The 24,513-nt window shown below is 40.6% G+C and overlaps 1 protein-coding gene and 1 long non-coding RNA gene across 2 annotated transcripts in view; one reads left to right on the top strand and one right to left on the bottom strand.

The window, feature by feature from the left end:
• Nucleotides 1-106: 106 nt before the first annotated feature.
• LOC113947401 lies at nt 107-23,235 on the bottom strand. The gene is made up of 3 exons (XR_003527711.1): nt 23,076-23,235; nt 1,000-1,124; nt 107-822 (listed from the first exon to the last, which is right to left on the bottom strand). It is a non-coding gene; the product is annotated as an uncharacterized LOC113947401 (long non-coding RNA).
• Nucleotides 23,143-24,513, top strand: part of INO80C (INO80 complex subunit C) — a 29,545-nt gene continuing 28,174 nt past the window's right edge. The window contains exon 1 of the mRNA XM_027643924.1: nt 23,143-23,500. Within this exon, the coding sequence (XP_027499725.1) occupies nt 23,147-23,500 (354 nt within the window). The 5' untranslated portion in view covers nt 23,143-23,146. The remainder of the gene's footprint in view (nt 23,501-24,513) is intronic.

Here is a 24,513-nt window from a genome sequence, read left to right as displayed (position 1 = left end):
AATGAGATACCTTGTGTGCTTAAACAACTTAAATGTTTGAGCTTTGCTGTATTGCTCAGCTGATACATTCATCAGGGAGCGTGTACTATGACAGGTAACTTCCCTGTGAGACATAATGCACACAAAAGCTATAGAGCTGCCTTCATTTAGCATTTAAAGGCTGGGGGCTGAATATATGTGTGCTTATACACAGGTAGATAATACAAGAAGTATCAGGCTTTCCTGTGGGAAAAAAAATGTGTATTTCCAATTTACACTAAAAAGTTTGAGATTTGTTGTATACAAGCAGCTTAACACTTGTTCTGTTATGACTGATGATGCTGTAGGATATATCCCAAATCCCTCTGGTGGAATGCCTTTATGACACCTTAATTATCTATTTTATTACACTGCAACCAAGTCCAGGAAATTCACTTAGCAAAAACATTATCAATTTCATGAAAATAAAAAGTCAATGCGAGACGTCTAGATACAGCCAAAGACACTTTAAGAAGTGGTATGAATTTACTAAACCATGTAAATAAAAAGATGTAATTTTGGAGTAAGACAACTTTCAAAAATGTAGTCTATAAGGACTAAGTTTGTGGTATTTGTATTAAGAGAAGTGAACTGCGATTCTGGTTTATGGATTGTGCAACACTACTAAGTCAACTTTGTAAAACTACTATTGGAGGGATCTTTTAAAATATATACATCTCCAAGTCATGAGAACAAATAAATACATTTTAAAAATCCTTGTGATAGTTTGTAATTATAGTCCACGGTAGCCTTCTGATTTCACAAGACTCTCAAATTCCCCTAACATACACACTGCAGAGTTGCCTGGAGAGGAGAAAAAAAAAAAAAAAAGTATTTTTCTTTCTTTGGTTACATGTTTGCCCAAGCTATGCCACTCCTCTGATGTGCCCAGAACCCCCAAAAATACCAGGTTTAAGGAGAATGTAGAGGAGAACCCCCTGTGTAATTTGCACTGTACCAGGCATTAATGGGCACAGTTACCTGCATAAGTCTCCATCTTACACCTGCAGCCCACCTACAGCTGCAGAGAAGTGAATTGAGGTTGACCAACACAAATGCCACAGCTACCAGGCTCTGGGCAGATGAGGAACTGAAGTTCAGGCTACCTGCAAGGTAAACAGAAGCATCAGTGACCAGATCCCACAGGTAAGATATGTTTAACCATAATTCACGTCAGCAGCATGGCTTAGTGTCATGAGGACAACAGCCAGGAGCAGCCTTGGCAAAGAATCCTCACAGAACTGGAATTAAAGTGTTCCCCAGCTGAAGCAGGTCACTGTGTCAGGGTTTGGCAGCTTGCTGCATCTGAAGCAGCATCTCATTTGAACTGAATGCACAGAAGCAGTACATTAGTGGAGGTCATTTGCACTCATTCAGTATTTAAATGATGCTTAGAAATCTTAGAAATAAAAAGTACACTTATGTGCCAGATACAGTCCGTTTTGTAAAAAGAAAGAAGTATGTAAATACTGCCTTCATGTCAACTTTGGGGAAGTGTTTGTCTCACCAGAGCTAATTGCCAATGAGGAAATTGGCATTTATTGTTGAGGTTGTTACAAAGGGTGTCATAAACTAACTTTATTATAGCAAATGTTGAACTGTATTTGCATTATTTCCATCGCATCATCGTTGCTTTACAAGCTGTCTGTAATAGCTGTTCTTGGAAGGTCTCCAACAAAGCGTTCTCTTTGGGGCTACTAACTGCAAATAAGATTAAAGCTTAATATGTCTGGTAATCAGTTTTCTTTTAAAGAGTGCAATTTGATTTCTTATGGTCAGTTGGGATCCCACATATCCTCATCTCCTGTGTTTTTCAACTTGCTGCTCTAAATAACCGAAAAAGGCAATTTGCCAACAGATGTCCTTTCACCAGTTTTCCTGAACTGGAGCGTCATCTGAGAGGCAGTCATACACAGCTTCTACTCCAGGGTCCCAGACTTCTGTCTATTAAATGCAACCTCTTTTTTTTTTTTTTTCCTTTCCCCTTGAGCCTGGGCAAGAATGAAGTGCTTTATGTCCTCCATTTGTTCCCATGACATGCAGTGAATAAAGATGGGAAAAGCTCCTTTGCTCAAAACCAAACAACAGAAGCAGGTAATCTCTGTACTCCTCACGCAAATAATTGATTTGCTCCAAGAGAACTGTGGCTGCACTGAGTAGATTTTTTTCTTGATAATAACAAAAACACCCTTTGGGGCAAATGGTAAACAGAGAGAGCACCACAAGAACATGTCTGTCTTTCATGAACCCAATCTCACGTCCCAGCTGATCTGATCTCACCTGACTTGTAAGGGTAGGAGAAGGGGACAGCTGGGATCTGTGCTGACACCCAGAGGGAGGGTAAGGACCTCATCTCCCACGGTGAGGAGTGCAAGGCACTTTCACTTCCCATGAATGTTCCCCGAGCCCATAAGCACCCAGCCCTTGTCTGCTTCGCTCCTTTGCTGGAAAGGACTAGAGAGAGAACAGGTCTCCTTCACACCACTTCTTCCCCTGTATTGGACCAGAACTAGGATGCTATCTTGTGTCTGAGGAGAAAATTAAGGACACAAAACCAGTGAGACTGGACTGGCAAAACTGGACTGGGTAAGCCCAGTCCTAAAGATATCATGTTGGTTTGACAGCCTAATAGCTGTTAAGTCATTTGCCACCATGTGCAAGCTGAATAGCAGCCACACGGTCCTACTGACATCTATGCTGTAATATTGTACCACAAAATGGTCAGGAGTTGCAGGAGACTGTGAATCATTAAGCAAAGCATTTGGTAAAAGAGTATACTGTTGGTGACCCTTGCAAATTTTTTTTTCAATATTCCTAAAATTCATCTTGACTGATACTATACTTTTTCTATTGGGCCTACTGGAAGAACCCACCAGAGGATAACAATGTTAATTCCTCATTGGGGGATAGTTTCTCAAATTACAGTCCTTAAATGTTTAGTTTTGCTAACTCTCCTATTGAACAGGTGGCCCAGAGAGGTTGTGGTGTCTCCCACACTGGAGATACTCGAGAACCGTTTGGATGCAAACCTGTGCGACTTGCTCTAGGATGACCCTGCTTGAGAAGGGAGGTTTGACCAGATGCCCCCCTTCCAACCATACCCCTTCTGTGGTTCTGTGATTCTGTGAAAACAAGCTTTCAGACAACATTGGGGTATATCAGTATATTTGTCAGAGGTCTGAGAGTATTTAAAACAAGTTTGCCAAAGTAGGAGGTTGCTTCTAGATATAAACATTTCAAAGAATGTAAACACTAGTTTTCAAAATGTTGTTAAAAGGTTTTGGCAGGTATAAAAGTGCTTCCATTTTCATCTACATCAAACCTGGAACATATTCATCACTCTTACACAGCCTGTTGCTATTCCATATGTCATATCTTGTTTTGATACTTATTTCTAAGTTCTGTAACAGGAAAAAAGGTGAGTCCTGTGTTTTTAGGACAATTTTGCCACAGCAATGACATGTTTCAATATACTTAATCCACAGCTACAAAATGTGGATGTTTAAAAGACAAAAGAAAAATAATTATTACATTTCATTCAAATATACATGTGACTGAAAGGACTGAAGATTTATCACAAACAGCTCCAGCCTTTACTAAGTGGTCCTATTCTGGAAGAAATCTGAATCCACCTTCTCCGAAGAAAAATAGAAGTGGCCTGAGGGCAACATAAAGGTATAGCAAACTTCTAAAAGATGAAGTCTCTGTTTTATTTTTTCTGGAATAACTTTATGATATGGATAAACAAAGACAAGATATAATTTTATGCAGCCACTTGAAAGTTCGTAAGCCTGGCTAAAGGAGCTTTTCATGAGCAGTCTTAAAAAACAACAGTAAAACTAGCAACTAATATCTTTGCCTGATATACTGTCGTGTCGACACGATAGTAAGATCTGTCTAACACCACCCATTCTCCCCGCAGATGGGATCCCAGTGTTCCTATTTCAGCAGGATGTTTTTGTCACTGACTTAAAAATAATAAATGATTAAAGTGAGAGCAGATACTAAATGTTTTCACACAAAAGCCTGTCACAGATTTCTCACCCAACTGCTTCCATCTATCCTTCACTATTTACCATCACTGTTCACACAGCGGGCCAGCAATATTATTTTTTGCCAAATGTGAAACAAGGCAATTATGTAGGGGGTGCTGGAGGCCACTTGGAAAACAACTGCTTGAAGTAGGAGGTACCTTCTGAAAAGGGACTGTAAAAGTGGCTCCTGAGGCTTCAACTTTGTACCTTGATGGCTTCTTTAATAAATAGGCTCCGTTTAACACATGCAGAAGAAAAAAGGAGAAGAAATGGGCTTTCCACAGACAGGTCTGCAAAGCAGAGGTACCATCTGCTTCACGCACCATAGATTAAGCACATTAAAAAGGGTGAATTCATCAGTGTAGAGATACTACATCATTAAATTATGCCTTCAGTGACAACTGGATAGTCCATTTGCCTTCAGTAGGTTTCTAGTGGAGGCAATGATTGAAACTTAATAAACAGGTGTGGTAGGAAATCATTATTTCTTATATATATGGCTTGTGAAGCACAAGCAAGAACATTTCTTCTTTTTTTTTTGGCGCTTTTTTTTGTTTGTTTGTTTACAAGCATGAGAAGAAATTACTAGCAGGTGAAGGAAGTGAACTAATGTAATAAAAATACACTACTTACCACTCACTTTTCAGGTAGAACAAGCCCTTAAGATTTATTTCATAGGTTTTCCCATTAGGAAAATGTTCCTAAAGTGTGTATTGAGTAGCATTCCTACACGTTATTTTCAGTCAAAGCACTCCACCCCTAACCTAGAATCCAGTTTGCTTGCCCTGTTAGGTTTTTAAAATGATCAACGCCCACTACAACTAAATTATTTAATTATATTTACCATTTACCAAAATGACATTACAAATGAGCTACACCTGCACCAGTGTATGGTTTGGGTCAGACCAAAGGTCTAACTCCATATTCTCTCTCTGACACCTCTCAAAATGAGTACCCAGAAAAAGATTACACAGGCCACTATAAACACATGGCGTCACCTCCCCAGCTTCCAGATGAACTTAGGTTTCATTTCTCTTTTCAATACAAAGGTAATTTGCAGTTCACTTGTTTTTTACAACTTGCAGGAGTCAGCAGGGGCAATAATGCTGAAGATGATTCTTAGCTAGTTCTCTCTTTAAGTACACATCTAACCGAAATGTACCGACAATATGTAATTGCTGCAGGTGAGCTTTGTAGACATGCAAGCTGCTGACAAAAGCAAAAGGCAAGAATCACCTCTGTGTCTTAATTCAGTTTCTCTCTTATGGTCTGCCCAGACCATGGGAATTCACATACTTTCCCTAGGAGTTTGATTTCTGGAAACAGTGGAGGACGAGTGTGTGGAGCTCAAATAATTTATCCAAAGTACGAAGACACTTTTCTGTAAAACCAAGGAATAATCCATCACTCAGACTTCTTTTTTAAACGATTTTCAAGAATTATGAAGGTGTCGAAATTTTTACAGCTCCATTCTTATTATTAAATCCTTCTACGCCACAATCTCAAAGTATATACTAGTATAAAATATTTGACTCAGGATACACTTAAGTGATAAGGGCATTCCTTCTGTCTTGCTGTATACCAATGATCTTTGATCTTATATATTCACTGCCTTCTTTCCAGACTTGCACTGTTTTTAGACAAGGTGGATGAAAATCCCTTCACCTGGAGCTGTTTTAATGCTTACTACCCACTTTCTAAATCCTGTATAGGAACAGAGTGCACTGTGTCTGAGCACAAGCCCAGGATGGAGGGATTAGAGAAAAAAAAAATCCAGCACCTCAAGGCAGTACTTGGCAGCTGCTGTTTTAGGCCTAGAGCTACAGCAGCTGCCACAGCCATAGTAGCACTGCTTGGCACAGACACAATAAGGAAGGTCTGCCTGATCTACTTCTCCTTCCCACCTTGTGGCTTGCCTGCATTCTTTAACTCTTCCTTTACGTAATGCAAATAGTTCTACCTCGAGAATAATCTTGTGGATCCAGGGGAAAGACTATGTTTTCATCCCTATTACACAAACAAGCCACAGAAACCTCCCTCTACTTCTTCCAGCCCCAGTCAAATATTATGTTAAATTAAACACAAGCCACATTATTTTCAGCAATTATATGTTAAATAATTATATACTATTATATGTTATAATCATGTATCAGAAATCCTAGCACACATGGACAGTACAGAAAGATCATTTCCTCAAATGTAACAAACATGGAGACCATGCAAGGAATGAGCTAAACACTTGAGAGATGAGAAAAAGATTCAGCATATAGTCTAAAACCAGCAAAGCAGCATTAATTTATTTAATTCTATATGAATCTATTTTCATACCATTCTTTTCCTCCTGTCTGTTCCAGAAAAAGTTTTAACTCTCCAGAGTGCCATTTCTGAGATGGTTTCCCATAATGCAAAAGCAAAAAGTCTACGAGCATTCCAGTATAATAAGTGAGCAGCAGATGTGCATGAGCACAGTTTAGTAAGTAGGTATTTCCAGAGAGCTTAGATAAAGTGCTTAATACAATGCCCAAATACCACAAGTCCCAGTGGGATCTTGAAGCTTGCTATGGGAAAGAGACAATGGAAGAAAGTCAAAGACAGTGCAGGAATATTATTTCCTTTTTGAACCATTTCAAAGTATGACAGCTTTCGTCATATTTGTCAGTCCGACGAAGTAACAGAAAGATGAAGCACGGGCTGTGGCCATGGAAGGTAAAATAGTACCTGCTCAGGGTTATTAACTGCATTCCAGTTGTCCTATAGTAATGCTGGGGCTAATCATCAGTCAAGAGTAAGCACAATATTATAATTTTTAAAATATTGTTTTAAAGTTGTACTTTTGCATCTAAACAAAGTCTTGCTTTTTGCTACTCATCTGAATGTACACAAGATCTGAGTTTTATTAAATATTGAGAGCACTGGCATTGGCTAGTGCAAGTTTTAAGTGAGCAAGCATGTATATCCACCACATTTTTAACCTGAGGTTCTCAAAGCTTTTGGGGATGAAACTGAGTCCCATTTTTTTTAGACAGACAGCTACACTTGCACCAAGGCTAGGAGACACCACACTGAATCCTAACTGAACTACACGTGACCCTGTAATGCAGGGTGCAATCCTGTGACCTCTGTCCCTGCTTCTTGGGAGGCAAACTGGGGTCTTGCTTCAGGCTGCAAAGTAAGTCAGTGACATAGTACCAAAAGGATTCAAGGTCTCACCTCCCCTTCCATTCCTGGCCTTCATTTCATGCTTCTATTTTGTTACGTGCATCTCACTTTTCATTATAGCATATCACTGTTTAGCACCGTTTTAACAATAAAACTTGTTTTATAGTTTGAAATATCCTTCTTTAAAGAAAGAGAAAAGCATTTTATTTGAAAATATACTCTCATCTTGCAAAATAAGTGTTAAATCTCTGCAGCTGAAAGACTATTTATGGTCTGCATAGATATCCTTTCAGGGTATGACATCATCCTTAGCACATGCATAGCCCAGAACACAGTAAATTATTCTCCCTGAAAATTCCTTTCATTACTCTCAGATTGTTAAACATCACCCAGTGGCAAATGAGTAACTGGTGTCTGTTGTCTGAAATTGATTTGCATGCTTCTTTCTTTTGTTAACTCACTGGGGTCTCTTACCTTTTGTGTCTAAAATAGAACTAAGGATGTAAATATTTTAGGATTGAGGGAATAAATTATTTTAGCCTATTTGCTGTTTTCTAAACCTGTATTTATTTACTTTTTAAAAACTACTTTTTGTATTGCAAACAATACTCATTAACACAGTTACACATCCTCTGGTATTACCTCAGATGCAAAATACAATTTTCTACCCAGCCTCTGATGTGGAATTTCGGGCCTCCTGTGCAGCCAACTTCTGCCCGTAGCAACTATCCCTGACTTTGCAAAGGAGTGACCTTTTCAAGTTAACAGTTTTATTCATTCAGTATCACTACTCCAACTAGTTGAAAAGTATCAGTATGATCTGATGCCTCTGAAAGCAAAAGGTTTAATTAGAGCCCCTCATTCAGTCTTTGGGACTATTCTTCAGGAAGACAATATAGGTTTAAAATTGATTTCTTGCAGGACCTCTGAGCTGCTGCTGTAGAGAATAAGGAGACAGCATAGATAGGAGTCCCATGAGGAAAATCACTCTAACCCGAAGAACATTGGAATTCCCAAAAGCTGAATGGTGATGAAAGCAATTACCTGAGAACATGGGCAGCGTTTTGATGGTTTTGCTGTTGCCTTTTCTTCCTGGTTTTTGGAGTTGTTTTTCTCTTAGTTCCAGTAGTAAAACCAGCATCTGCAGTTTGCTGCTGTCTACCCAGCTAAGCAAGTGACAAGTATTACCCTTTTGTTATGGTGGATCAGGGCCTTAATCTGAATAGTACTCTCTGTAATGAACCAAATAACCTCCAGGGCAGTTCTCTTGTGCCTAAAAAGCGTGATTTATATGGAAGTAAATAACTGCCATATACAAGTGCTGCACTGCTCCTAACATCCAAACAGTGATGAATTCCTTATCCCATATTCAAACAGAGCAGGAAATACCTCCCTTTCTATATTTCTTTTAGCTATGCTGTCAATCATCCACAGTTTCTATTTCTATTAAATAGGCAGATTTTCCTTCCCTCATGTGTCCAATAAAAGCAACCTACTCTAGTGGGAGGTGTCTCTGCCCATGGCAGGAGGGTTGGAACTAGATGATCTTTAAGGTCCCTTCCAACCCAAACCAACCTGTGACTCTAAGATATTTTTTTGTTTGGGCTCTCATAGTTGATCACCTTGCTATATACCAAACAGGCCCTGATGTTCTGAATGGTGCCTTTATTAGGATTGTTGTTCTAGAGGCATTTCCCTGGAAATTTGGTTGAATTTTTGGATGCACACAGATACAGAGGTGAAGAAAGAAAATGCACAAAACTGATTATTTTTCTGTTTGAAAACAAGTTTTCCTGCTGTTCTAGACAGATGGAGAAGAAAAAAGGTAGTACTTAATGAGGTGGGACATATTGTACTCCTTGACAGCACTGCTGAGCCAGAAAACCATTTTTTAACAAGAAAACCAATGCAGTAGATAATGTGCCTTTCAAATACAGTTTTAAAATAAAAACCAATACACAAACTAACTCATCTTACCTAATTCCCTCATAACAATGATAGACTAGTTTGTTTTTATTGCCAAAATAAAAACTTCATCTTCCTCCCGTTTCCCCCCCCCCTTTTTTTCCTCAAAAGAGAAGATAAACAGATGCTAGCAGAGTAACCCTCAAGATAAAAATACGTAAGAAACCATGCACGATTTTCCACGAATTCTTTCAAAGCATGCTCCTAAAGGAATATCATCATGTAAGCCTCATAACTGAGCTCTGGTCAGTGTGGGACACTGTTTTACACCAGTAGAATAGAAATGCTGTTCTAACTGTATCAAAAAGCTTGCAAAGTTTATAAACTTACAAAGTTTAGAAATTCTCTGCTGGCGAGGTTAAATTACCCCCTGCTCCAAAAGGAAAGATTGAAACCTTCTGGGAAGAAAAAAAAAAATGAGGTGTCAATTATCTAAAACAAGCTTGTGCTTTACATACAGCTTATTAATAAACATATAGTCAGACCACAGCAATTCTACTGAGCAAACCCAGCCTGCAGAAAACTTATTTTAGGCAGGTGATTTGGGAAGCAAACAGAAGAAAAGGCTCATCCAGAGCCGGTGCAATCAGTTGGAAGAATGCTATTAACTGGATGGAGTTCAAAGGACTCTGATGGGTAAGAACGGATACCTTTGGCTGTCAGAAACAGAGCTAACAAAAGCTGTGGTTTTCTACATTTACTCCCAGCTACACAGAAGCCAAAGTTACCTTCACTATCAATGTTCATCAGCAGGTTGGAATCTTTACTATTCAAGGTCTACAATCCTTCCTCTCTAAAAAAAAATCCCTATTTCTGTAAGACCCTTTTTTAATGAAGGCCAAATCAGACAACTCCTGGAGCAACATTCAAAACTGTAGCTTTTGAAATTTCAGAAAGCCAACTCAAATTCTTCAGATGTAATTTTGGAATAATTCTAATTTATTTGTTGTCTTTTGCCTCAGAGTTTTTGTGCCTATGTGTTTCAATTAACATTTTCAAGCCAAAACCTAAAAGCATTTTGCTGTAAGTAACAGAAGAAGCTAATGTAAAAGCTAATGGAGATTGTCCTTACCATTGAATAAGGCACAAAGGAAAATAAAAGCCCCAAAGAATTTACCATCTGAGGGCTCATTAAATTCTGTGGGCCTACTTCCAAGATTAAATGCACACTTCTGGGCTAAGTATTTGTGAGATCAGTTTCATACTGCAGACGTAAAATAGAGAATTGCCCCTTGAGACTGGGAGAATAATTATGCATGACAGGAGGCATGTACTCACTCTTACTGTACTCTATAGCAAAGCTTTAATGATGGTAGGAGAGCCCTCTGAAGTGCTTTTTACATACACTCACTTCTATATACATATATAGATATTTATATATTTTATATATATATATTTGTGTCTGTGACTTCCAGTCACATAATACTGTAGTCCCTATATATTCATATAGATATATATATTTATTAAAATGCAATCTACCACTGCTGCATGGCATCTAGTATAATAAGAATACACAACCTAACAAAGCAAGGGGATGGTTAGATACAAAGTCTTTCATACAAGTTACAACTTCATTCCCCTAAGATATCAGAGACTTCCAGTTTTAGAGACATCTTCTTAAGCACATGAAGTAGCTTCTCTTTCTGCAGCAATTCTAGCTTCTGCTATGGTCAGTGGAGACTTTTCCACTGCTTCCATGAGCAATCAGCCTAGGCCTTGCTCCATCCAAACAGAAATCACTCAGACAAGACTATGATGCAGAAGTTACATATTTTAAAGCAGTAGATATTTCATAATCAGCATAATCACCAACACAGGAAAAAAAAGAAACAAAACCCAAACAACACAAAAACCAACCCACACTTAACTAAGCCTATTTCTTACATGGATTATTTCAGATGTAGCAAAATTCCCTCTTTGCAACCTAATGTACAATTTTAAACAATCAGTTAGAGTTCTATGGACGTGGGAAAGTGGATATTGACCACTCCTTTGGGATTAGGCAGGCTGACATTCTGAAAAATATAAGGACTTCAACCTTCAAATTACAAGGGATTATGATCTGCAGGAGAACAACTATACCTTGCCATGCCTTTCAAACTAGTTTCTAGTACTCATATTGAGCTCCTACTAGGTTGGATTTTTGTTTGTTCTAACACTAATTTGATATTTATGCAAACATTCCTGAAATACAATCCACTTATTACATGTTTTTAAGTAGGAGATTGAAAACTGCCTACCCACCTACCAAATCATCATTGCTCCATCAGTTAAAATCACATCCCATATTGCTCTCATTTAATCAAAAGCCAATCTTGTTAAGTTATTAAAACAAATTGGCTTTTTGATGTTAGCTAATACAAACATTAAACAAACAAAAATAAATTAATAGCTAATTCAAAAATTAAGGGAAGTGTAAAAAGGAAAAAAGAAATTAATATAATTGGTGTAGACTCTTTTCTCCAAGAAATAAAAAGGAAATATTGTCAATTTTCAACAAGCATTGGCAGAGCACACTTTAAGATTTTCATCACGGTAAAAGTAAGATAGCATCAATATTTTAGATTCTATGACATCTGTTTACAGTCAAGATTTTTTCCTGAAGTACTATAAATTGTCAGTTGTTTATCTACAGTAACGGACTCAATTACTGCTACCCCAGATTATGCAATAAGCATATTTAGTAACTGAGATAATTAAGCAACACACATATACTTTAAGCTACAGCAAAGACTTGCCAGCATTAATTCTGCCAAATCAGAAGACATGCACACATTGCAATGTCATTTCTTCACACTTCATTTTTCAGTATTATGTGTTTCACTGTTCGCTTCTGTAATGCTAATGCACTATTGCTTTGAAAATAATTAAAATTATGGTCTGACCACATGCAGTTTGAAGAAATTAATGTGTGACCTTCAACTGCACAGAAACACATACATAACAGATAACCAGGTTATGCAGCATTAGGGAAACCACCACATGCAAAGTTATGCACATTACAAAAGTCAATACACTAACCTAAATTTTAAAAGACACCTTTTGGTTGCACAAAGATGTGTTCATTACAGCCTTATATCACAGGAAATGTATTTTTTTTAAACATCTCCCTCAAAGTCTCGATTTAACCACCATCATTTGTCTTCAGCCTTTTAATCTGTCAGGAATATTCTTTATTTCTATTAATTGTTCATTCTTTTTTTATTATTTCTTTGTAGGTCCAACACTTAAGTTGCTGATGGTTGCCTTTGAAGGCCTAAACGTCCTTAACTTTACTAAACCATGGCAGAACAAAAATGTTTCACATCATCAAACTTGCATTATCTAACATCTCTTAGAACTTGCTAATTGGAAGAGACTGAACGTCACTGCAGATTAATGCACCTCCTTTCAGCTTGAGCACCTGAGTTGAATCTAATCTGCACAAAAGTGACTAAAAATCAATCTAATCTGACAGTGGTGAAATTATTAGGTATAATTATATGCATTTTCAGATCCTTAGCTGGAGAAGACAAATTCCTTGGAACATTTCAAGAGAAGAATTTAAATATTTGTAGCATGTTGGGATTTTTTTTTCATCAAAACCATGCAGAAAACATTTGCTTTCAATCATAAACGATGAAAGGTGATCAAGACAATATCTTCTGCTCATATCAGCCCTCAGTATTTGCTACAGGAAACAACACATTCCCATGCCAGGAGTGTGTTGGAGGAAGGAAGGAATTGGGGGAAGGGAAAAACCTTGAAAAGTACTCAGATGCATCATTTTTAATCACCTGAAAATGTGCATTAAATTTTTAATCATTGACTCTTTTTCATTAAAGGAGCAGAGATCTTAGCTTGCTCATACAATGACATAATTAGCAAAATATCTTTTTTGCAAAGGGCTGCATATATCTACCTAATACAACCAAGTAAATTCCCTCTTTTTACCAAACTCAGAGCAATGAACATGACAGGATACCATAACCCTGACTTGAAGCTACTTTTTCTTTTTTCTCACCCACACAGTCTGCTGAGTAGCATTCAAACATAAATTAGGAAATATAAAAGACAATACACCTATTTTTTTTTCAATAATACCAGCAATAACACAACACTAAACAGTGCTGAAAAAACAATCTTGTTTGTTTCAATAGGCATGATTAGTATTTAAAAGATTCAAATGTTTTTGCAAACTGTTTATTGTATAACATGAAATGCTCAACAGCACTCAGTTAACAATGTTCTTCATCAAAATCTTTCTTCAAGCAGTAAAATGCATCCATTTATGATTATATTTTTTTATTATTACCAATTCCAGTATTCAAAAAATGAAGACGCAGATGATGAAATTGTGTTCTGAGAATTAAAAAGCACAGCAAGTCCGTGTGTCAGAACTGGAAATCTGATAGTGTGATTAAACTAACAAATTTGTATTTGGTGAAGAGAACAGTTTCTCATGTAAAAGATAATAATTTTGTTTGCTACTACTGTCTTATTTTTATGCCCAAAAGCACATTGCCAGTGGAAATCCAGTTGATAAAATCTATCTGGATTTCCAGAAGGCTTAAGGAACCTAAGCACCTACCAGGAAATAAAGAAGGCCCTTGCACAGATAGAGAACTTGTCAAAAATTAGAATATAATTACCTACAAGAGTTAGGGAAGTAAACAGTCCTCACAGAAATCTATCTTGGGACTCATGTCGCTCCTTGTATTTATAAGCAAGCTAGAAAAGGGGGTGTAGCAAGGTGGCAAAAGTTGCTGATGCTACTTTACTATTTAGGGTAGTGAAAGTGAAGGCTCATAATAAACAATCACTTTACATGACTTAGAAATTAAGCAATAAACCAGCACAGGAAATTTGCTACAGACAACCAGTAAAAGATACACAGGAGAATAAAGCTGTCCAAATTTCATATATACAATAAGTTGACCATTATTACTTAAGAAGGGGGGCCTTGAGGTTAGGACAGCCAGATAATGGAAACATAAACTTAGTGCTCAACAGAAGTGCAATAAAAAAAATCACTTATTTGAAAAGAAATTGAGAAAACATCTCTTTGCTACCTATAGTCTGCATCTTAACTTCTGCTTGCAGTTTGTTCCCTCCATCTGGTCCAAAGAGGGCAACAAGGAGAATCCAAGCATCATCTACCATATAATAAATAGCTAAGTAACCCAGAACTCTTGAGTCTAGACATGGAAATGTTTAAGAATGAATAAGGTAAAGGTCTATAAAGTCTTTACCTGCAATGGAGAGAGTGAGTCTTTAATGTCTATCTAAAAAAATAAGAACCAAGAAGCACCAAATGAAGCTAAAATGGGGTCAGGTTAAAACCAAGAGAAAGGTCTTCACACACAGGATTGAGCTACAAGACTTCTGCTTGTAGAATACCAGGAACACTAACAGCTCAAACTTTTTCAAGGGACACAAGATAAATTTATGGAACTGGAATCCATAAAAAAGCTACTAAATACACAGAAGCTATCGACAGAAAAAGTATCACCCTGTGTAGTCACCCTGTTTGTACAGTCTTCCCTGCACATCTGCTTTCAGCTCCCACTGGAGATGGAGTACTGGGTTATGTACTGGGTTAAACAGTCTGACCATACAGCCAGCCTCAGTGCTCGCTCCTCTGCGTGAAGGCACATGCCTTTAATGAGTAACGATGGAATTGACAGAATCACAGAAAACAGAACTGGAAAAATTCTTGAGAGGTCATCTAATCTCCTCTCCTGTCTCTTGGTAGAATCAGTTGTGCATGATCTTTTGTGGCAGATGTCTAACCTGTTTCTCAAAACCTTCAAAAGCAAGCTATTCTAGTGTGAATAGCCTTTTCTGAGAAAAGTTCTTTGTGATATAACCTGAATCTTCCTTGCTGGAAAGTTAATCCCTTTATTCCTTCATTGTTACAGACACAGAGAGAGATGGTCCCTCCCCCTTTGCAGTGGCCTTTCATATCCTTGGACTTATCTACCAAAACCTAGAAAGAAAACCTAAGACTTCTCAAATTGTAGTCACCTAATCATTGAAAGAAAAAACCAAACTTCATCCTTGCAAATACCAAAATTCCTCTATGTATTACCCACTTGAGTGTATCACAGAAAGTAAAAAACCAGACTCTTCTAGTAGGGTCATTACTAGTCAAAAAAAACCCCAACAAAACAAAAACAACAACAACAGAAAGCCAAACAACAAAGAAAAAGAAAACCAATCAAAAAACCCCCAAACATATGTGAAGTATGGTTAGTATATAAAGAATTGCCTATAGTGCATAATAAATTGAGTTCATCTGTAACAGGCACAGAGAACAAGTCTTCCTTTTCTGCAGAAATCTCCCCTAGTCCCCTTCTTCTCCTTATCCTTTACCACATAGGTAACCCAAATTCTCAACCACTCTTCACAGACTATGCTCCCTAGACCTCAGAGTATCCTCTTCTCTTCAAGAAAGACAGGAAAGATTTGGAGAGAGTCCAGAAGTGTAATGCCCAAAGCTAGACATAGCATTCAAATTGAGCCTAACCAAAGCTTTGACAAGCAAAAGGATTACAGCGTGTGCCTTGCAGGCTTCCTGCTTGTGTGATGTGTGTGTTTCAAGGCACGGCAACAGCGCTGATTCATAGCCAGCTCATAAATCACCCAGGCTCTGCCATGCCTTCTACTGCAACTGTTAGCCACTTATTTTTACCCCAGCCCATGATTTATGTAGTATCAACGATTTTAATTTTTTTTCTTTCGTATGGAACACTTTTTACTCAAGAAGAAATGATCTTTTTAGGACCGTCTCAAAAATTGCCCTGATGCTAAGCAGTATCAATTTGCTTCTCTTGGCCACTTCACACAGAGTCTAAGGATTTCCCAGGATCAACAGATGAGACTTTTAAAAATCACTGGCTGTAGAAATAAAGTATGAATTTGTGTTTGTCTGTGATTTATTTATATATATATATATATACATATATATACATACTAAAAACAAACCCAAGCCAACAAAAGACAAAAAAACCCTAAAAAACCCCAAACCAAACTAAACCAAAAGAAATGAACCCAGAAACATTTTCTCTAAATTCTAATCTTGTGCTCCAACTAGGCTCCTCTTGAGTATCTTGAGTAAATTTAGTTAGGGCTTTTTTGTCTGTTCAATCATCTGGTCTGCACAGTAGCAACTCAGCAGAGATCTTGGCTAAGACACTGGGTGCGGTCTGACTAGTTCAGCACACACCAGAGTGGTTTATCTAGCACTTGAATTCCTAGTTTGCATTTGGGAAAGAAAACAAGTGAGACTGACAAACAACCAACAAAGTCAAGATGTCATCAAGCAGATGTCACATACAGGGTACATTTTGCATCTTCGTCTTTCGGGGTTTTTTTCTCGCATTGAGAATAGAACAGTGAGCAAAGCAGATAACATTCATGGATGGCCCATGAACACTTAGAGATACTGTTGGCATTATTAACTTACTCAAATTTATACCCTAATTGCAGTAAAAATACCACAGCCTTAATCTACAGGCAAATGTAAAATTAGTATAGAACTAATAGTGCTACAGCACCAGAAAACTCGTTCTAACAAGTAGAGATGCATGAGCTAATCCCTGTGAGCAATTAACTCAGTGACTTCAAGCCCTGCTCTGTTAATGAATTCAACGGGACATTTTTCTGTGGATTTATTCTTTAAAATTATTAATAAATTAATTACATGACCACGCTCAGTCTCCAGATTGCTTGCAAACTATTTGCCATCCCACCAAGATTTTATGTTCATAAACCAGATTACTTACTCAGCTAATCCACATTTTTTTCAGTCTACAAACCCACAGCATTTTCAAGGTGGTTACTGCACTAAAGATTACGCAAATGAGTATCATGACATTTTTATCTTTCTCAGCTGAGCATTTTGGAAACCAAGAACTTGTTCACATGAATAACTGAAGAAAACATTCATCAGTTTGAATGCAAACTAAATAGGGAAATTCTTAACCCGTTTCCACTTTCAAAAAGATAAGATTAAATTTAATATGATAAATTAATTCACAAATCTTTTGAGACACTATGTAAATATGCTAAATATTGTGTAATAATTAATTATCCAGGATGTAGAGAGTACAGGATTCCATTAGATTGCATAATGGCCAGTTTCTCCCTTTCACAGTGTATGCAAAGAGAATAATGTTTAAAATCAAAGTCAAATACTACATGTAATTTTTTTTTTTCCAGCATATAACTCTATTTTACCATAGTGAAGTCTGTATTTAACAAAACCTTCTGGGTTAGATTTCCCTTGCCTACACAATAATTTGGTAAAACTTGCCAGGCACAGCATGAATACAATTTTTGGTCAGTAGTCCACACTTCAAGCAACAACACTGGCAAATGGCAGGTGTGCTGCCAACATAACTTTACTTGAGTTACTAGCAAAAAATTCAAGTAAAGTACAACTAAACTGCAAGCAGAACAACACTTTGACTCTTATTGCTCGTTTCTGATGTGTCAAATTTGTCACATTTTAAAACAAACTTTAAGAAGGAAAGGCTACCAGGAAAATGACACAAAAGGCATTTCTAAAGACCCTGCTTCTCTTTTTGTGTTGCTAAGAATATAGAAAAGGCTTCAAGAAGATTGCATTGAATGTTAGATATTTGATGTGCTCAGTAAAAAGGCCTTTAATATTACAAAAGTAGTCTCCTTAATCCACAGTTCAAACACCTATTTTAAAGGCATTTGGCATTATATTTAAACAAAGCTAGTGCAGTGCCTGCAGCTGCAAATTGCAGGGAACAAATGCAAATCACAAGAGTTCACACTGCAGGCTCTGAAAAGTCATCAAAGCCTCCAAGTACTTTAAAGAATAATGTACAAAATGCCACCAAGACCTCACAAGCTACCCTGCAGGAATCCATTGCTTTTTACCTGACAGAGCAGCGAAGATAACAACTTTAATCCTTACTTTTTCCAGAGCCTCTATTAAAATGCAAAAGACACCCAGTAAACAAATACACGACCAAAAAGGAAGAAAAAAAAACAACAACACTCCAAAACACAAAACCAAACAGTTGCTGTTCTTATTTTTAATAAGAGCTAAGTCTTTTTTATTAAAAATTTAGAAATTATAGCACAAATTGCACTTGTGCAACACTGCTAGAGATGCCGAGATTAACAGAGTTGTCTGAAACTGTTGGATATTGTTGCTAGGAAATTGTAATAGTACAAATCACTATGTAACAATCACTAGCAACTACTTCTCAACTGTGACAACTTCCTAGCATTATTTCAACCTACCAAGGAGTAAAAAGTTATCACCACTTTGTAGATATGCAAAAAAACCCCCCCAAAAAACACAAAAAAAATCCAAAACAAAACAAAACAAAAAACAACAACAACAAAAAAACCCCCAAAACCAAAACAAACAAAAAACACAAACAAACAAAGCCAACATGCAGAAAGAGGTTATGTAAGAATTGTAAAACCTTCACTTTAATTCAGTGATATACAGAGGGATTATACATATTCTCTCACACCATTTTAGCTACCTGATAATCTTACAAACTGCAACATAGACAACAAGTGAAGCCACAGACAATATAATTTTTAACCCACCCATTTTTCTCATGGTATGAATAGTAGGATTACTGAAAGCTAAACAGCCAGATGCAATGTAAATTAGGTCCTGAGAGAGATCTAAGAACAAAGTTGGGAATAAAATAAATTCAGTTTCAGAGACCAGCCTTTTCCTTTTGATGGAGCTGAAGAGCACCCATGCATTTGGTCCAAAAGCATGCAAGACTTTTACTTCCAGGCAGCCTGAATGTGTCAGCCAGAAAGCATCCCACAACAACCAGCCACTCCATTGGGCCAGCTCCCCAATAGGAAGAGAACTGGCAGAGCTCTCTCCTCGCTACGAAGCTGCACCTGGGGCTGGGAGCAGCTCTGACCAAGAGTACACTACCCCAGCCATTTCTGCCTATGGATCTCCATCAGCTACCATTGCACCTCCAGATACACATTACTGACATTCCTAGTGGCAGGCCATGCTCCTCCATTCCAGGTCGGTCCTTGCTGTCCTGGTGGCTGATGTCACACCTCTCAGTCCACAGAAGAGCCCTCTGTGTGGCAGAGCCCTCTCATGACCCCTGCAGCCCAGGGCCACAGCCTGCACAGGGGCCTCACACAGCTGCTGGGGACCTTGCTCTCTCCACTCGGCTTATCCCAAGTCATGATAAAGATCCTTCAGCTTGTTTTCCAAACTTTTTTTTTCTCTCATCGCTTTCTTCCTGTATTAAAAATATTAAGACTCAAATTATCCTAATCATGAGGCACTCACCACTCTTCATATGCCTCAATAAGCTTCACACTGGAGTAACTCCCTCTGCATGATAAGAAAACTATTGTGGTCAATTTTCATGCAGCCAAATGGTGAAAAAAACAACCGCAAACAAAAAACCCAACCCCCACCTCACAAACCCGGGATAGGACCCTGAGATGTTCTGTTCTAATTCAGGAGATTTTTGCATTTTCCCCCACATATTATTGAAAAAAAGTAACAGGAGCCTTTCCAGCTCTCTGAGGCTATTACAGGTGGGTGATTGCTCATGTCAGAGCGTGCAGAGTTGTTGCTGAGCGGTATTTAATTTTCTTATTAGAAAGGTGATATATAAAAAAATAGACCTTGCATACTAGAAAGGGAAAAGGTGTTCAACTCAAGCCAGGTTCAAAATGAACAGCAGGAAGAGCCATGTCACACCCAGCCAGACTAGTAATTGCAATTGGCACCTCTTCAGGTGAGCCGTTGTCCATATCACAAAGCAACTGCCTATGTAAGCGTGTAACAGGAAGCCAGCAAAATACACATGGCACTTATTCAGCAGAAAAACATCTCTTAATTTTCAGGGCTGGTTCTGGACAGCCAATCAAGGAGCAGGGAGAAGGAACTGTGCAACGCCACAGCCCTTCTCCCATCCTCAGTTCTCCTACTCATCCCTGCAGACACTCTCACCATTTACATTACCATTGTTGCTATTTCTCAATGAGTTATGGGTCTTCTAGGATTGTAAGTGAGGTGGATTGAGAACTGGTTAAACAGCAGATCCCAGAGGATCATAATCAGTGGCACAGGGTCTAGTAGGAGGCCTGTCACTAGTGGTGTCCCCCAAGATCCAATACTGGGCCAGTATTGTTTAACTTATTCATCAATGACTTGGATGAAGGGGCAGATTCCTCCTCAGCAAGTTCACTGCTGACACAAAGGTGGGAGGAGTGGCTGATACCCCAGAGTGCTGTGCAGACCTCCAGAAGGACCTCGACAGGCTGGAGAGGTGGGCAGAGAGAACTTTCTGTAATTCAACAAAGACAAGTGTAGGGTCCTGCACCTGGGGAAGAATAACCTCAGGCAGTACAGGCTGGGGGCTGACCTACTGGAAAGCAGCTCTGCAGAGAAGGACCTGGGGGTCCTGGTGGACAACAAGGTGTCCATGAGCCAGCTGTGTGCTCTGCGGGCCAAGAAGGTCAGTGGTATCCTGGGATGCATTAGCCAGCAGGTCGAGGGAGGTGATCCTGCCCCTCCACTCTGCCCCACTGAGGCCACATCTGGAGTGCTGTGTCCAGTTCTGGGCTTTTCAGGACAAGAGAGACAGGGAACTCCTGGAGCAGGTCCAGCAGAGGGCTATGAAGATGATAAAGGGACTGGAGCACCTCCCTTATGAGGAAAGGTTGAGGGAGCTGGGCCTGTACAGCCTTGAGAAGAGAAAACCAAGAGGGGACCTCATCATTGTCTATAAGTATTTGAAAGGAAGGTGCCAAGAGGATGGATTCAGGCTCTTCTCAGTGGTGCCAAGCAATAGGACAAGAGGCAACAAGCAGAAACTGATGCACAGAAAATTCCACCTGAATATGAGGAAAAACTTCTTTACTATGCAGGTGCTTCTGAACAGGTTGCCCAGAGAGGTTGCAGAGTCTCCCTTACTGGAGGTATCCAGAACCATCTGGACACAATCCTGTGCCATGTGCTCTAGGATCACCCTGCTTGAGCATGGAGGTTGGACCAGATGACCCACTGTGGTCTCTTCAAACTGGACCCATTCTGTGATTCTGTAAAACCATTTGGTACCATGTAAAATTCTATTGTACTTAATATTGCTGCAATACACGTGGGCCTTGTGATTTTTAGTAAACCAACTGATAAAAGTGGGCACAGGTAAGAAAATGCCTGGCTAAGTGCTATTTAAAAACTTTCACTGATGCAGCACATTAATTCTCTGCATGATGCACTTTCATTAAAGATGCTCCTCTCAGTAAAAACATCCCTGTGATAAGGTATGCTTCCTATTTAATTGGTCATGCCTGAGAGCTGGGCACACGGCATGTGCATGGGAAAGAGATGGGCCCCAGCCCTGGGAACAAGAAAAGGCTGACTAAGACAAGATCAACACTTTGAGCAGACAGCAAAGCAGATCTGGCTTTGTCAAGGGACACAACTCCCCTGCAATTCCCAGTGCCCCTGCTAATTCCACACTCAAGTCACCGTCTTGAGCATGCAACGGGAGGCTGTCTGTTTAAGCAAGAAGCAACATGTACTGCATAGCACACACAAGCCTGAAACAATCACTAGGGGCAAATGCAATTGAGTTTACCAGTTTCCTTTGTGATGCTGCTGGCAGCCTGTGTGCTCACACAGAAAGACAGCAACTACAGTTGGGAAGGAGAATATGGGACTTGGATGTTTGTACAAGGCCTTGCTTATGCCCCTGGAAAGCAAATCTTGTCCTGCTTTTCTGCTACATATACAGGTGCCTGGAACACAGCCTGGAAGTCCAGGCTTTTGTCTTCAACTCTCTTTCAGGCCACCTTCAAAGCTTTTGTTTTACACAGCACTGCCTGGCACCCCTACTGTGACCAAGCTCTGTCCTCATTACAGCACCGTCTATAAATGTGACCTAATTTTTATGCCTGAATATCAACTTCTTGGACCTCTGCCTCTCCACAAGGCAAGTGCTGGGGCAGGATCTCATACAGCTGCAGCTAGAAACCTAAAAGACAGGCGTTGCATTGAAGTAGCTCAAACAAATATGGTAATAAGTTGAGCAGTACGTTGAATGCAGGTGCATGCAAGCATAAAAAGTTTTCTCAGTCATCAGGCAGTTTAAGAACAGTGTGCAACCCCATATCACCACCAACCAGTTCTCTGGGGCATGGCATGAAACAGCACAGACAGTAAAAGGACTGCGAAAACACTTTGGAGCACAGTCCAAGTCCCCTCAAATTTATCCTTGTATGTCTCCCCAGGGCAAAACTACTCCAGATTCCAACAAGTGTTAAAAACTCCGGACCAGGACACTAGCTATGGTAAAACAATGTGGAAATAACTAAATCTGTAACAGTATGAATTACCCAGAAAGGCAGCAAGTACCAGCTATCTGTAGTTATATTCTGAATTTTTTAATGACAACGGCAATTACTTGCAACTTGAATTTTAACAGCTTGCACAGTTAAGTGTGGATGACCACAAGGAACACTTACTGTTTAGGGTCCTCAGAGCTCACCATCTGAGAACTGAAGGGAGCAACTAAACCCCTCTGAATATTTTATCGAGGCAACTGGAACAAAAGCTGACAAGTCTGAGACTCGCACACCACTCTCATCGTTATGAGGGCGTTTCGATAAGCTTTATCTCACCTTGGGCAGGTTACGGCAGCAGCTGCCCGCAGGCCCAGCACACATCCTGCGCCCGCTCTGTGCGGTGACAAGGTCCCCATCTCCGAAACCACAGCCTGAGTTCAGCCGGGTCTCGCACAGCTCTTTATTGCACACCTGCAAAAACCTCTGTGGTACGGAAGACTCAGACCCAGTGCCCTTTCCAGCCTCGCTCACCCCCGACGGCGAGCAAACCCACACCTCGACACACTGTCACCTCCCACGCACACGGGCTCCCCGGGGCCGGCTCTGCTGACACAGCAAGGCCTCCAAGGAGGGGCCCGCGACACTGCAGGGCAATGAGGAGGAGGTCGAGCTGCTCCCTCCGAGGCCCCGGCCGCGGTGGCTCCGAGCTCGGACCCTCACAAGCTCCGGCCGGTGCCTCATTCACTTCGCCCGCCCCGGCCCGGCCCAGCCGGCGGTGGAGGGGGCACGCCGCCGCCACTGCGCATGCGCGCACAGCGCCGCCATCACGCCTGGGGAGGGGGAACTCTGCCGGCCGCGGAGCCGAGCGGGGCGGCATGGCCAGCCTGCTTCCCGCCGCCGCTTCTCCCGCCGGCGCCCCGTCCCGCAGCAAGAAGCGCCCGGCGAGCCCGGGCACCGGCGGCGGTCCCGCCAAGAAAAAGAAAGCGACGGCGCCGGGTGGCTCGCAGGTAATGGTGGGAGTGGGCGAGCAGTGCGCATGCGCGGCGGTGACCTTCTCTTATTTTGCCTTCCTTTCCCTGTCCCGCCCCCTCGGCGGGGACTGTGCCCGTTCCCGGTGTCGCCGGGTATCCCGGGACACGGCATCGCCTCCCGCCCCGGTTCCCGCGGCACTCCTGCTTCCTCGCTGGAAGCTGCCGAGTCCCAGAGAAGGGCTGGCCGCTGGGTGCCTGCCGGGGGCCCGCCATGTCCCTCGGCCTTACAAGTCCCTTCCAGGCGTTGGAATGCCGAGTTTCGGGCCACTTCCTTCGTCTCCCTGTATCGTGGAGGTTGTGTCCCCTCGATGTGTACAGCCGGACTGGTGGTGTCGTTCTCACGCCTTCCCCGGCCGGATGTGTGGGGTCAAAGGCAACGCTTAATCGGGATGCGGTGGGAGCTGCGTTTGGAAGCACCGAGATGTCCAGTGTGGTCACAAAAGTATGGTGACACAAGCGTGCGGTGACACTTTCTGATCAAACCGCCCCGCGGCTGTCCATTGCTCCCCGCGCTCAGCCTTCAGCTTTGTACCGGAGCTCTGTGCCCACAGCCCCGCGCATAAACCTCTGATCGCGAGCGATGGTGATTTTAGTTCGAGGTAGCTGATGTGTCACGGAGGAGACACTAGTGCTGGACAGAGCACAGTTCAACAGCTGCTAGTTCTGCTGTGTGCGGCTCAGGTGGCCTTCTCTCAGTTGGGCTAAGTGAGCAGAAGACTTAAACGTGAAATGAAGATGTAACCTCAGAGCCTGAGTATCAGGGAACAGGGCCAGGGGAGGGAGAAGGGCTATTAAGGTGAGTTTCTTCTAAACTCCAACCCTCAGTCACAGCAAGTGGTACAGACTGTTTCTGCATCATGTGACACCACCACCCATCCCCAGTTAATGTCATCTGCCTCTTGATGAAGGAAACATCTCATGCTCCAAAACTAAGTCCCAGAAAGTCTTCAGAATCAGTGTGTATGCGACACCTGTATAGACTTGAGATG

The sequence above is a fragment of the Corapipo altera genome, unplaced genomic scaffold (assembly GCF_003945725.1).
Source record: "Corapipo altera isolate COAL_440 unplaced genomic scaffold, ASM394572v1 24b, whole genome shotgun sequence".
NCBI classification, from domain to species: Eukaryota; Metazoa; Chordata; class Aves; order Passeriformes; family Pipridae; genus Corapipo; species Corapipo altera.
This window is presented reverse-complemented; position numbering and strand designations above follow the sequence as displayed.